This window comes from Miscanthus floridulus, chromosome 8 (genome assembly GCF_019320115.1).
Source record: "Miscanthus floridulus cultivar M001 chromosome 8, ASM1932011v1, whole genome shotgun sequence".
Taxonomy (NCBI): domain Eukaryota; kingdom Viridiplantae; phylum Streptophyta; class Magnoliopsida; order Poales; family Poaceae; genus Miscanthus; species Miscanthus floridulus.
Genome location: NC_089587.1, coordinates 30849568 through 30864434, shown reverse-complemented (window position 1 = coordinate 30864434; position 14867 = coordinate 30849568). Strand labels below are relative to the sequence as shown.

Genomic DNA, 14867 nt, shown 5'->3' with positions numbered 1-14867 from the left:
TAGTAATCTAAAATAAGAGGCCATCTATCCGGAACTTCTCGGTAGCCAGATATAGCAGACCGTGCGCCTGCTCGCTCTCCCCTTCCCCATGTGAATTTTTGCTCGGCGCGCTCCCGTTCCCACGCGGGACGACCGTAGACGCTGGCCACGGCCGACTGAAGATGGCCACAACAGCTAGCCAACGCTACTGCGCTCAGCGGCTGCGTGGCCAGGGGACGGGGGTGGTGGGTAGGGGACATGCACTGCTGGCCAGGGGACAAGCACCTGCGTAGCTAGATTGTTGGCTAGGAGACGCCGACGGCCGGTGCAGCCGCACGCGTTGGGTAGTGTCCTGCGGCGACCGTGGAAGTCCTACCCGACAGTGCGTTGAAGGCTCTAGGCAGAGGACAAATGTATCTTCGACTAAAAAACGAATAACTGCCACTTTTAAATACAGATAAGGGAAAATATACAAAGATTGTTGTGTAACTCTACTTTTTTGGATGAATTTCTATTTTACATAATGGGTAAATCTTGTAATTTGTAATCTAATCTTACCTAGTCTCTTGCACTACTACAAAAACGATTTGTAGCAACGCCTCGCTTTCTTTGTAGGGGCGGCTCACAAATGGTTGTCAAATGAGCCGCTCTTACAAATGAATTTGTAGGGGCGGCCGGTGTTATCAGCCGCCCCTACAAATGGCCCGATTTATAGGGGCAGCTCTATAGCCAGCCGCCCCTACAAATCGGATTTATATGGACGGCTCAATATTGAAGTACCTCTACAAATAGACGCCAAGTGTTAAAAATTAAGTACTAAAATTTAAATTTTGTAAACGATCTCGGATGGAAAAACAATCAAAATAAAAGTTGTAGATCTCGAAAAGTTATGAAACTTTGTAGTTGATAACTTTTTCAGTTGAGATCATTTACTACTTGAAAATACTATTTGAAATTAAAATTTGAAATTATTGAAGAACTCTGATGTCTCTTTTTAATCTATGGCTAAAACTTGTAACTAGTCTTTCTCCCTCATACTAACTTCAAATTTGATGATTTTTTTTCTAAAAATTTCTACAATCAAGCCCTATCAATTTGTTGTGTTCTTACCATTATTATTTTATCCATCTTTTCATGTGACCGTGTTTTATCTATTTGAATTTTGAATTTCAAAAAATAACAACTTCAAACGTTATTTTAGAACACTATTTGATTTCAGATGAAAAAAATCATGAACATAGAAGTTGTAGAACTTATCAAGATCTACAAGTTTATTTTGGTCATTTCTTCATCCGATAAAGTGGTAATAACATTGTTCACAAAATTTATATATCTCTCTTATAGTTTCATAAACAATAAGAGGGATATGTAACATTTGTGAACAATATTACTACCACTATGTCGGATGAATAAATGATCAAGATAGAAGTTGTAGATCTCGAAAAGTTATGAAACTCTGTAGTTGACAACTTTTTAATTTGAAATCATCTTGTCAAGGAAAACTATATTTGAATTTCAAAAAATTTAAAATTTGAATTTTTTAAATGACCTCGGATGGACAAACAGCAAAAATAAAATTTGTAGATCTCAAAAAGTTATGAAACTTTGTAGTTGATAACTTTTTGATTTGAAATCATCTTGTCATCGAAAACTACGTTTGAATTTCTCAAATTTGAAATTTAAATTTTGTAAACGACCTCGGATAGAGAAACTACCAAAATAAAAGTTGTAGATCTCGAAAAGTTATAAAACTTTGTAGTTGACAACTTTTTCATTTGAATTAGTTTAGGGCTTCAAATAATCAATTTATGCTTAGTTTTGTATAATATGTGGCGAACCAAAATGGAACGTAAATACAAGTGATCATGAGGTGCAGTGGTAGAGGAGTTTACGTGCGAGCGAGACATCGCGGGTTCGAAACCCAGCTGGCGTAAAGTGTGCAAAAATCATGAAAAAATGCTACAACCGTAGAGTGAGTGTGTGTGGCTGCCGGTAGGGTCCTCCTCGGATTAAAAAAAATTGCTATTTTTTTTAACCTTTTTTGTGATTTCTGGAAATTAATTTGTAGGGACGACTCAATATCTAGCCGTCCCTACAAATCGATTTGTAGGGGTGGTCTGAGAACCACTCCTACAAATTAGTGATTTATAGCCACCCTTTCATAGAGGCGGCTGGTAAAACCGTTCCTACAGAGACTTACCAGCCGCCCCTAAAAACTTTTTTCTACGTAGTGTTGGAGATGCTCTAAACACTCCCCCCAACACCACCACACACACGTACACACACAGCCCCACCCCACACACATAGAGGCTGTTCGCTGGTCTGAAATTTTCAGCCAGCCGGCTGATCTCCACTCTCAAGTTACTGTTTACCAAACCAGCCAAACAGTGTTTTTCTCTCACAACAAATCAGCCGGAACAGTATTTTTTAGCCAAGTTTCAGACCAGCGAACGGGGCCGTACACTCAGCGCCCTCGCCCTCTCCACGTACAACTGCGAGAATGCAGTACTGAAAGGTACAAAATGTTGACAACCATGAGGTTGATGTGGCAGGCAACCTATCTGGCACATATTTTTTACTAAGATTGCAAACAAGACGGGGAGATCAAGGCAAAGTGTCTCCAGCGTTGCCTACCTCAATGTTAATTCGTGCTAAGCTGCAAGGGCATCAAACAGGAGGGGCCTAGAATATGCTAGGTCGGCTGGGCTTTGAATAAGTGGAGAGGTGAAAATTATAATAGGGGCAATGTGGAGTGGTCGTGGCTGGATAAGAGTGATTGGATGGCTAGGATTGAAACAAGGGGAGAGGTGAATATATATATATATATATATATATATATATATATATATACACACACACTGTATATATTACACCTAGGTGCATTCTATATATAGAGAATGCACCCAGGCCAAACCGATGCGCGCGCCCGAGGCCGCCTCGCCCGCACCACCTGGTCCGCACGCGGCACGCTCCAGCAAACCGCCTCCACTCCCTCTGTTCAGTTTCCGTTACTCTTTTCCTCGTGAGGAACCGCCATCGCTCGCGCTGCACCGCCGCTCTGTCGAGAGAAAACCGCCCCCATTGCTCCGCTGAGAAAACCGCCCCCACTCGCCCTTCATTTTTGTTGCTGCTCCCCCACCCCATACTCCCCCACACCCCCGCGCTCTCCATTTGCCGCTTCGCGTGCTGCGGTTTTCCGCTCTCCATTTGCCGCTCTTCGGATTTCTGGACCTAGGGTTCGAGCGTCGCCGTGTTGAGGCGCTCAAATTCGAATCCGCTGCTTTTTATCCCGATGTAAGTCATCCCCCATTCCCTATCCCTACTTAATTTTGAATTGAATTCGTTTTAACTGGCTATTACGCTCGTTTGTAATCGGCTTTTTTATGGTTTGTTTGCAATTTAGAGGATCCATGGGGCAATTGCAATTGTAACCATATTAGTACTTAATTTTGTAATTTTTGCGATGACTTGTGTAACTAGCCTATTTGTCCTTATGTTTGCAACTGGTAGGGTGTTGTAGTTGTAAATGGTCGACAATTCATCTGAAATTCAACTGATTTTGTAACTGTTGCTGCAACTCACTTAATCTGAAGGTGCATCTCAAGTGTTTTATCGGTTGCAATTGGTTGACAATGCTGGTTTGTTCATTTCTGGGTTCTAATATATAGAGGATACTGTTTGATTTTTGTTTTGTTTTGATCTATGGCTCATGAGCTCAAAATGACACCATTTTTTCATGGGTTCTAATATATGCATGAATTGGGACTTTTTTGTTTTCGATAACCTTATAAGTGTTGATGGACATAGTACATACGTCAGACTCAAAACCTTTCATGTTTTGCTCTTGATGACTTGTGTAACTAGCTTCTAACCTTAGTTGTAACTGGGAGGGTGTTCTAGTTGTAATTTGTTGACAATTCATCTGAAACTAAACTGAAATTGTAACTGTTGCTACATCCCGCTTTTTCAATCTTTTTTGAAGGTGCAAGTGTAGTGTTTTATTGGTTGCAAATGGTTAACAGTGCAATTTTATGTTTTATTCTCTTTTTTTATGCAACTGGCTTTTTTTCTGATGTGTATTTTTTTTCAATGGCAGTGGTTATAATGAATTCGGAAGGGAATGTATTAGGTTCCCAGGGCAGTGACCCTCCCCGGTGTTCCTCCCGTGTTTCTTTGCATGAGCAGAATGTATAAGGTGCTCAGGGCAGTGACCCCCTCGGCGTTCCCCCCGTTTTGCTCCGCCAGAGCCAAAAAGGCTGAATGTATACAAGTCGAAGGGCAGGAAGAAGAGATTAAGGCTCCCCAGTCCACCCCGACCTGATGTTGAGAGTGAAGTGCATGAACGACAGGAAAGAGAGCAAGATCCAGATTTTGATCCTGGCACTGATGGTGACACAGGGAGTGAACAACATGGAGAGGATGATGCCGAGGCTGGCGGCGATGGTGACACTGGTGCTGATGGTGATGGGGATGCAGTGAATGTAGCCAATAAGAAGAGGCCCCACAAGTAGCCTCCTGCAATTCGTTGCTCTCCTTCAAAATTTCATGAACTTCTCAAAGCTCTCCCTGCTGACCTCGAAGATATAGTAAATGCAAGGGGTTTTGGTGGATTGTTGGGATTCAAACCAACTTGCCTGGATAGGAAGTTGCTCACCTGGCTTATGTTGAGGCTTAACCCAGAAACAATGAAAGTAGAGCTTGGTGGTGGTAAAGTGATTGATGTTAATGAGCACACTGTTTGGTGTCTGTTCCAGATACCCAAAGTTGGCGGTGACCCACCTTATATGTCTGACGCTGAAGCTCGTGTTAGGCGGAATGAGTTGAGAGAACAAATCTATCCTAGTACATACAAAAGGCTAGGTATCAGGATTGCGGATATTGTGGATGGACTGAAGAGCAAGAAGCTCATGGGGGATTTGGGTCTCAGGGCATTTTTTATGGCTGTATTCCAGTCTCTACTTTTCTCAAACACTGATAGTTGCATCAGGCTTGAGGATGTTATATATACTGAGGATCTGGACAACATTGGCAAGATTAATTGGTGCAAAGCAGTAGTGGACAACCTTAGCAAAGCTGCACGTTTGTATAAAAAGGATTTCGCGACGAAGGGCATCCATGCACCTCTCACAGGATGCGGCATTTTTCTTATGGTAAGTTTTTGTTGCATTTACTGGCTTTTGTGACACTAGTAGTTTTCCCCTGGTTGTGTAGTAGTTTCTCCAAAAACACACATTTTGTTCATGGCAAGAGTTGCAAATGGGGTCATGGCACAGTAGTAATTGTATTGTAGTTTTGTTGCAATTGGGTCATGTTTCCAGTAGCAATTGGTCTCCTGTTGATCTTTTCTTATCTAGCATTCTTTATATTTTTGACTTGTAATTTTCTGTAGTAGTTTTTGTTGCATTTACTGGCTTGTTACACTAGTAGTATTTTTTTTCTGGCTGTGCATTTAGTTTCTCAAGAGTTGCTAGTGGGGGTCATGGCACCATAGCAACTGTGTAGTAGTTTTTGTTGCAATTGGGTCATGTCTCCAGTAGGTCTACTGTTGTTTTATTTTTGTCTATCATCCCTTGTATTTTTACTAGTATTTTTCTGTAGTAGTTTCCGTTGCATTTTTACTGGCTTGTTACACTAGTAGTAATTCTCTAGCTGTGTAGTAGTTTCTCCAAAACACACATTTTGTTCACGGGGCAAGAATTTGGAACTGGGGTCATGGCACCAGTATCAACTGTTTAGTAGTTTTCTGTTGCAATTGGTTCATATCTCCAGTAGTAATTGAATTGTTCATGTCATCAGTAGCAATTGTGTAGTAGTTTTCTGTTGCAATTGGGTCATGTCTTCGGTAGTAATTGCTGTCCTGTGTGTGTTTTTGTTTTGTCTTTTTTTATACATGCAGATGCTATACGTCGATCAATTGCAGCATGGCTACAGGTAGACTCGTTCGCGCTCCCCCGATGTGCTATTTTGGATAGCAAAATTATCGACAGAATTACAACATTGGATCGCAGGGGAGATGTTCCAGAAGATGCTATTGAATATGGCAACCTCAGGGTAAGATGCTGATAATCTGTTTTTTCTTTTTTTGATTTTTTCTTTTTTGCATGTTTTTTATCCAGTATGTGATTTTACGTTTCGGATAACCAGTTTCATTTTTTTTGTTTTTTAAAAACCTGTAGTTGAGAAGCATCGCCGCCACATGTTATACACCCTCCGCTTTTGTCCTAGCTGCTCCTGCTATTGCTACCCCTCGCCCTGTTCTTGCTCTTGAGGGAGCTTCTTATGCTACTGGTACCTCAGCGGACGTGGCTGGCACACATCATCCCCTAGGCGGGCATGCTGCCATGGAGCTTCAGCCTCCTGTTCTACACCAATACCCGAGCTTCCGTACTGCTTTTGGCTAGAGCATTGCTGATGTAGTTGGAAGAAGTAGGAAGTCAGAGGCGCTTAAGATATTGAAGGCTTTTGATGACAGTACTGCCTAGGCCCAGACCTACGCGACCAAGGCTGCTCAGTACATTACTATGGCCAACGATCTAATGGCAAAAAATCATCACGAGTGCTTCAGTGCTATTCAGAAGCTTCTTGCTAATTCCCATGCTAGTAGGGAAGCTGCTAATGAGCGTAGGAGGGGAAAGAGGAGGAAGAAGAGTAAATCTGGAGCATCGAGTAGTTTGTTGCAGTTTTCAACGTATTCACATTGCAATTACTAACATATATATGTGTTGCAATTGTGTGTCATACCAGTTTTGAAATTTTTATTATAAGTTTGTTTGCAAGACTAACAAATTCTTGGGTATGCAGCAATAGCTAAATCAGTTGTTGATGAAGATCAACACAAAGCAGTAGGTGACGAAGATGTTCTAGAAGAAGAAAATGTTGGAGCAAATTCTAGAGGAGGTACTTTTGTTGCATTTTGTCTTTGTTTCATTTTTCAATTACCACATTATCTGTGTTGCAATTGGGGGGCAGGGGGGCCAACAAGCTTACGTGGGGTGTCTATTTGTTTGGTATGCAGGAGGAGAGACTAGCGGAGGACATATTCCAGATGTTGAACCACCACTAGGTTCTCTTTTTTTGTTGCATTTTTGTCTTTTTGTTTTCATGTTGCAATTACTGCCATTATCTGTGTTGCAATTGGGGTGCAGGTGGGCCAACAAGCTTACGTTGGGTGTCTATTTTTTTTGGTATGCAGGAGGAGAAACTAGTGGAGCTAGATTTGGCCAAGATGATTTTCATGAAGAAGAATTCGATGGAGATGGATTTGGCCAAGGACGTGATTTAGACCATGATATTGGCCAAGGACCTAAAGGCGGAGATGGAGATGGCCAAGAAGGTGCTGGAAAAGGACCTAAAGACAGAGACCAAGATGGCCAAGAAGGTGCTGAAAAAGAATCTGAGAAAGGACCTGAAGGCGGAGACCGAGATGGCCAAGAAGGTGCTGACAAAGAATCTGGTGCAGGAGGAGAGGGCAAAAAAGATGCTGGAGAAGGTGGAAATATTGGAGGTAATCCTCGAATACTTATGTTGGAATGGTCGAAATCACCATGTATTTTTTTTGTTATTCTTTTTCATATTTTTTTGTAATCACCACTAGTATTTTTCTTCCTATGTAGTACTAGGTCATGGCACCAGTAGCAACTGTGCCGTAGTTTCTGTTGCAATTGGGTCATGTCTCCAGTAGCAATTTTTGGTCTCCTGTGTTTTGTCTTTTTGTTTTTTATACATGCAGATGCTATACGTCGATCTCTAGCAGCATGGGTACAGTTATAAGTGTTTTTATCTAGCATCCTTTGTATTTTTGACTAGTATTTTTTCTGTAGTAGTTTTTTGTTGCATTTTTTTATTGGATTGTCTTATTGGTTGCAATTTGTATTCCACAGAACATAACCAGTGAGATTGGAGGTGCATCCAGGCAACCACAACCACAGCCTGCCAATCCTGAAGTTGAGACACTGAGAAAGGAGGCTTCTGATCACATGGAGGATCCCTTGACAACCTCAAGCACCGGCCGCAAAGTTAGCAAATCTGCTGTAAGCTATTTATGACACAAACACACACAATTATTTTTTTATGCAGGCAGCTTTTTTTTCTCATGTCTGTTTGCATATATATAGCTTTTTTTCTAATAGTTTGCAGCTCACTATAATTTTCCATTTTTTTCCAAGCCTCTTCGTGGTGGTCGTAAGAAAGCGAAAGCTGTTCGGGCACCTGCCGGGAACAAGAGGTCTCTTGCTCGTATGAAGAAAGAGCAGGAAGGGCGCCGCGCTCAACATGAGAAATATCTGTGTCAGATGCGCGATGAAGCCAATGTAGAGATTGCCATGTTGAAGAGCAGTGTCGTTGGTGAGGAAGGGCCCAGCAGAGCTGCATCTGATGCATCTTTTCCAGATGATCCAATTGAAGACATAAATTGCTTAACCCCACCTATCCGGTTGTCTCAAGAGGAATGTGAACAAGGATCACAAGACTTCAATCAGTTCCAAAAGATGATCTTCAAACATGTGGGAGAGCGATTGAAGAAGAAGCCAAGGAAGTACATATCTCCTTTCCTAATTCCCAACAACTGCCCAAAAGTACCATTGACAAAGGCTCTAGCTCCGAGGATCAAGATCACGTCTGATGAGAAGCTAAGAGGGTAATCACCCACATATCATTATTGCAAACGACATACATCAGTGTTGCAATTAGCTTCCTATCTTCTGATTTTTTGATTTTTTTTGTAACATATTCTGTTTCTGCCCACTACACAGGATGGCTCTGATTGATTTCAGCATCTTTTGCTCTTTTGACGGCAATGATCTACTTACCAGTTTTGCGGATGACAAAGATGGTGACTCTTCTGTTCTAGATTTCACTATTCATTATCTCCATTATGATGATATTGTCCATAAGGAAAATTCAATCGGATATAGGCTGTTCCTCACCACCGGCTTCTATGTGAGTTTTTACTGAACCCCCATACACACTTTTCTTTTTTGCACATTAGCTGCTGTTTTAATCTTCGCATATTTTGTTTTCTCTAGCACCTGGTAAATGGCATTAACAATGTCTACACAGATGATGGAAAAACTGAGACTCAAGAATTCACTGTATTAAGACAACACCTTGAGAATGAAGTCGAGCATTATCCTGATTTAACCAGAGCAAAGCTGGTTAGTATCTGATTATTTGATTGGTTTTGCTTTTCTCTCTCTCTTTTTAATGATTTTTGGAACTGGCCACAACTGATGCATCATACTCAACTGATGTGTAATTAACCAGTAAAGTAGTCCCACTGCAAATGATAATTAACAATGTTGCAATTGTGTCACATCCCATGTTGCAAACGGTGTACAGTAGGTGTAGACAACAACTATTTTTTGTTTACTCAACTGATGCATCATACTCAACATACGCATGCAGATATTTATTCCAGTATGTGTTGGGAAGCATTATTTTGTTTACTGCATCAATAAAATTCACAATCGGATCGATATCCTGGACTCAATTGACTATTTTTGGGCGGACACTAGCCCTGCATCACGCCACGAGCCCATTTTTGAGAAGATCCCCATCATAAGTGCTGTATTCTAGAAGGTCAACAAGAAAAAATTCCCTCAAATTGAGAAATGGAGCAGGCCATTCGTTGAGGTCCCAAAACAAGGCGGGCCTAGTGATTGCATGTTTTTCCTTTGGAAATATATGGAATTTTGGGATGACGAGAAGCTGAACATTGACATCAATCCAGTGAGCATTTCCTTCTTTTTTTGCCCCCACATTTTCTTTGTGTTCAAATGTATATATGATCTGCATGTTCTACTATCATTTTCAGCAGTCTCAAATGTTCTTTTTTTCTTTCTTCTTCACTATGTTTTTAGTTCAAGGGCATGATACACAGGGTAGAGCTCATGCACTACTTGGTGTTTCATCCACTGAACCAGGCTGACCTACCTGACGAAATGGATGTTTATAGGATTGGTGGAAGGAAGATACTTTGGGATGCCGAGCAATGATGAACTTTCACGACATGTTGTTTTTGTTTTGTGTGTCATTGATGTTTATCAGCATCATACACATTGTGTTTTTTCAGTACGATGATATCTGTGTATGTTTACACTGTTTGAAAACTATGTGTCATAACTTGCAACTCCTCGAGCACTTATGTTGTAACTGGTTCAAAGACTTGTTGTAAATTGCAACTCCTCCCTGATGACATCTAAATGATGCAGAAAATTTGTTATTAATAACAAGGTTGCATATGTGTCATAACTTGCAATGCTTTTGTGCATATGTTGTACATAATCGTTATATTTCTTCTTATTTATTTAAGCTGTACTATACCGTGTCCCATCGTTTTGCTTACGAATGCATACAATTCGATCAATTAACCAGAAAACTTAGTGGAGGCTAGAATTGGTAGTCATACTAAGATAATTAACCAGGTTGCAATTAACCATGTTGTAATTCATAATTAACCAGGTTGCAATTGCGTCACATATCATGTTGCAAATGGTGTACAATAGGTGTGCAATTTTGTATTAACCTGAGACTTTTTGCCATCATTCTCATTCTATTTTTTGTTTTTCCCAGAATTGGTTCTTAAACTAAGAATTAACCAGGTTTGTAGTTAATCAGGTTGCAAATGGTAATTAACTAGATTGCAACTGCGTCACACCCATGTTGCAAACGGTGTACAATAGGTGTAGAGAGCAACTATTTTTTGCCAGCATTCTCATTATATTTGATGTTTTGTAGAAACAGCAACTAGCAAGTATTCAAAAACAAACAAGCATGTGTTTCAAAGATGTAATCATATAGTTTTTAATTTATACACATGTAACCTATAATTTGTAGAGGTTATAATCTACACATGCCACACTGTGTTTTTACAGCAAGAAAACACAAAGGACTTTTTTGTTTTTTTAGTCCAGCACTTTTTACTCATTGCAGTTCACACGCGGAGCTCTCCCCCCATGACCTCTGGTTGCTGAACCTCTTCCTCTTCCAGCCCCTCTGCGCGCAGAGCTGCTTGGTTGTGTTTTAGCAACTTCAGCAATATCTACATCACTTTCTTCATGCAGATCCCTCACTATCTTTGGCCGCCCTCTTTTCCTTGGAGGCCCAACATTTGCTTTAGCACTCTTTTCGTGGAGACGCATTTCTGCTGCCTTGCTTCGATCAGGGTTTATCAGACATGTCGTGACGTAATGTGAACCCCGGGCCCACACCCGCTGCATTCCCTGTTACCATAGTTTTCTTTGTCATATGTGCTGAACGGGATACCATCACATGGAGGCTCAACTTCATTTTTCCTTTGCTTCCCTCTGCCTTTTGTGCGTGCTATAGGGGGCTCAATCAGCAACAATCCATCATGCAACAGCGCTGATGATGGCTACGATCCAGCGCTACCATTATCAGGTTGTGTTGTTGTTACCACTGATCTAGTTGCCAACAGCCCACTACCAAGCGACCCATTAGTTGTGGTGTCATCATTAGCAGGGTGTGCTGTTGTCGCCACTGATTCAGTTGCTGACGACCCACTACCTGGCGACCCATTCTCCATGCTTCTTGGAAACATTTCAATTCCTGGGATGATCTTGTCCAGCTGCCTATTTGTCTCTTGACAAGCATGATCTGACCTACTTCCTGCCCTTCCAAGCTTCATCAACTTAGGTAGCAAGCTAGACATCCGGGTCTATTCTTGGCTTGCTGCTGGACCAATTAGCACGCCGTCATGCCTATCCCACGTAACTTCTTGCCTCGCACTATGAGTGTACCTTTTCCGGATGTACTTCTCTGGGATTTTCCTGACCTGCAGGTGGGTGAAGGCTCTTATAATATGCATGTAGAATAGCCCTGTATTTTTTTTTTAAAACAACAGATGCACATGTCAGAAGTTGCAATCATTTATATGATACATGTTGCAACTGTGTGCCCACGAAGTTGCAATTGGAGCTTTTAACAAATATTTTTTCAGATCCGCGCATACCTGTGTGTTCCCATTGTTTGCATTCGCATCTATATTCACCATTGTCCTTATTAGCAACCACCCTGAATTCATGTTGTGCCCAGCAGAAGCTCCCTCCCCTTGTTCATGCTTCACCAACCACCCATTACTCATCTGTGGGTCTGGATCAGGGCGAATGACAAATGTTGTGCTGTTATTGTACTCTTAGTATATAGGTCTAGTGTACACTCTGCATAGCTACTCATCAAATTTTGCTTTGCAAGCCCGCACCACCTCAGCCTGCATTTAGCAATCTTTATTTTTTTAGTATGTTTGTCTTTTTTTGCAATTAGAATATGGATTGTGTTGTAACTGGGGAACAGTAACCATTGCAAATGCCATGTGAATTTTTTGGGTTTTTCTTTTACCTGTGCATAATGTGTCTCTCCTGCGTCCATGTGGTCAGCGTGCTGGAGTGAGTCTAGCATCCTTCTAGCGAACATGTGCAGGCTAGTGCTCTCATTAACATAGCCATCTTTGAGCACCCTGTTCTAGCTCTCCGATCATTGCGTCGACGTCATCCTACCACAATACATCCCCTTGAAATAAGCAGCTATCCACCTCTCCCTCTTATCCCACAGGGCTCTAATGGCAGGATGATCAGCAATGCCACACTCATCAACTAGCTTCTCCCATTCAACCTCAAATTGCGTCGGGCCCAATGGATAGTTTATCAACGATTGAAGCCTTTCCTTCAAGTTTTTATCCTTGTGCTCGGTGTACAGCTGGTCCAACTCAAACTCCCAAGGCCTTATTATGTGCCAGCGATAGTTTCTATGTTGAGACTTGAAAAACACCAACTCAATTGCAACTTTCATTGCTGGATCTTCGTCTGATAAAAGACAGAAAATAGGGGGGAAACAGGATCAGCAACACACACAGCGGCATTTTGCTACAGCAACTATACAATTTTTTAAGGTTGCAATCAGTGTTTTTAGAAAAGAAGATAAGGCTCACACATCAGGATAACATGAGGTTCCTGTCCACCCATGCAACTCTTGAACGTCTCAAACAACCATTTGAATGATCCAATCGATTCATCACCAATCAGAGCTTGTCCGAAGGTCACGTTCTTGAGGTTATTGTTGGCTCCAACAAACATCGCCAGCGGCATCTTCTTGCTGTTGGTTTTATGTGTTGTATCAAAGGTGATGGCATCTCCAAAATCTTTGTATTCAGCTCTCTAGCTTGCATGACTCCAGAATATGTTTTTGATCACTCTAGTCTTTGGATCTACATCCACATCCCAGTAGAAATATTTGTTGTTCTCCTTGCATTCTCTGAAGAACTGCAACAGCTTGTTAAGATCATCTTCTCTTTCCTCCCTAGCCTTCGCCGCCTTCCTGTGAACATTTAAAAAATATAGGGCAGTTTTTGTTAGAAAAAGTTCAGTCACATGTTTTTTTGCAATTCAGATATGTGACATCTTGCAATTCAGATATGTGACATGTTGCAATTCAGTGAAAAAAAATCAGCACGTACATATTCTTTATGTCCTTCTCTGTAAAACCCCACATATGGCGACCATCATACAGATCCGCCATCACATTCAATGCTGCCTGATGTGGAACTCCGTTCCTTGTCATTATGTTAAATAAGTCACTCATGCCTTCTGCCATGTTCTTATGCGCGTGCATGTATCTTGTCATCCTGGGAGACGGCTCAAGTTTGTGGTTGTGGGCTTCCTGCACATGGTCAAAGAACCAGAAATTGTGCTTCCCATCCTTCTTAACTTTCACATAAGCCGGGCAGCCGCATCTTCTCGATCCCTTTTCTGTTTTTGCTTCTTCTTCTTTATTTTTGCTCTCATGTTTCCCTTCCCTGTTGCAGACTCAATGATTCGTCTCCTTGCTTGTTCTCGCTGTCCTCAAACTAAACCTAGCCAGCTTTGCATAATCTTTGTAAAATATGTAAGCATCATTTTTTGTAGAGAATTGCTGCCTCACTCTTCGCACTAACACAGCTGGTATAGTTGATTCCTGACAAAAAGAAAACATACAAAACATGTGTGATATTTTTTTTCAAAATAAAATGATGCAAACTCACTGGAAAATTCTCTGTTGCAATTACTACCATGTCTCTGTTGCAATTTATACCACATCCTAGTTGCAATCAGTTGCATTTTCTTTTTATCAGATCCATGGAAAAGCCAAACACAGGTGATTCAGTTTAAAACTCAAAGCCATGTGTAGCAATTACTACCACATCTCTGTTGCAATTACTACCAAATCTCTGTTGCAATTAGTTGCATTTTTTTCTAGATCCATGGGAAAAGTTAGTGACAGGTTATTCAGTTTAATCCCAAAGCTGCGTCGCAATTACTACGAAAGCCATGTCGCAATTAGTTGCACCCAGCACACAAATCACAGGTGATTCAAGCATTCAACTCACAGGCACGGCATAAGGGAGGTCAAGTGCTTTTTTTACCGGGTAGAACAGCTGGTTGGCATCTGGAGTCACCATGTCCCCTGGAGTCAATGTCACCGGCGGTGTGAGTGTCATCATATGGTGGAGGGGATCACTTGTAATTGCTGTTATCGGGGGAAGCATGGGTGTCGATGACGGCGGAGGCTCTCTCCGATGTGCTCGAATCAATGCAGCGACCCTCTCCAATGCCGTAGGTGGATCATGTAGGGCGAGCGGCCTAGCCTCGACGAGCGATGGCGGCGTTGGCCCCATCTCGATGCTAGAGGCGGGACGCGGGGAGGCGGCTCACGCGGTGGCGTTGGGCGAGGAGCGTGGTGGCTAGCGCGGCGGTGCAGGGCGAGGAGCGTGGCGGCTCACGCGGCGGCGCAGGGCGAGGAGCATGCTCCCCCTCAAGGCGCTCCACCGGCGGCGGCGGCGCCTCTACTACGAGAGAGGGGGGCGTGGGGTGGGATGCGTTTTTTCCTCCTCAGGCGAT

General features: G+C 42.1%; 1 protein-coding gene across 1 annotated transcript; it reads right to left on the bottom strand.

The window, feature by feature from the left end:
• Nucleotides 1-11653: 11653 nt before the first annotated feature.
• LOC136468803 (protein FAR1-RELATED SEQUENCE 5-like) lies at nucleotides 11654-14644 on the bottom strand. Its single transcript, XM_066467235.1, has 7 exons — nucleotides 14357-14644; nucleotides 13448-13650; nucleotides 13203-13308; nucleotides 12923-13148; nucleotides 12492-12797; nucleotides 11948-12087; nucleotides 11654-11770 (listed from the first exon to the last, which is right to left on the bottom strand). Exons 1-7 carry the CDS (start codon nucleotides 14642-14644, stop codon nucleotides 11654-11656), a joined length of 1386 nt encoding a protein of 461 aa, XP_066323332.1.
• Nucleotides 14645-14867: the final 223 nt, after the last annotated feature.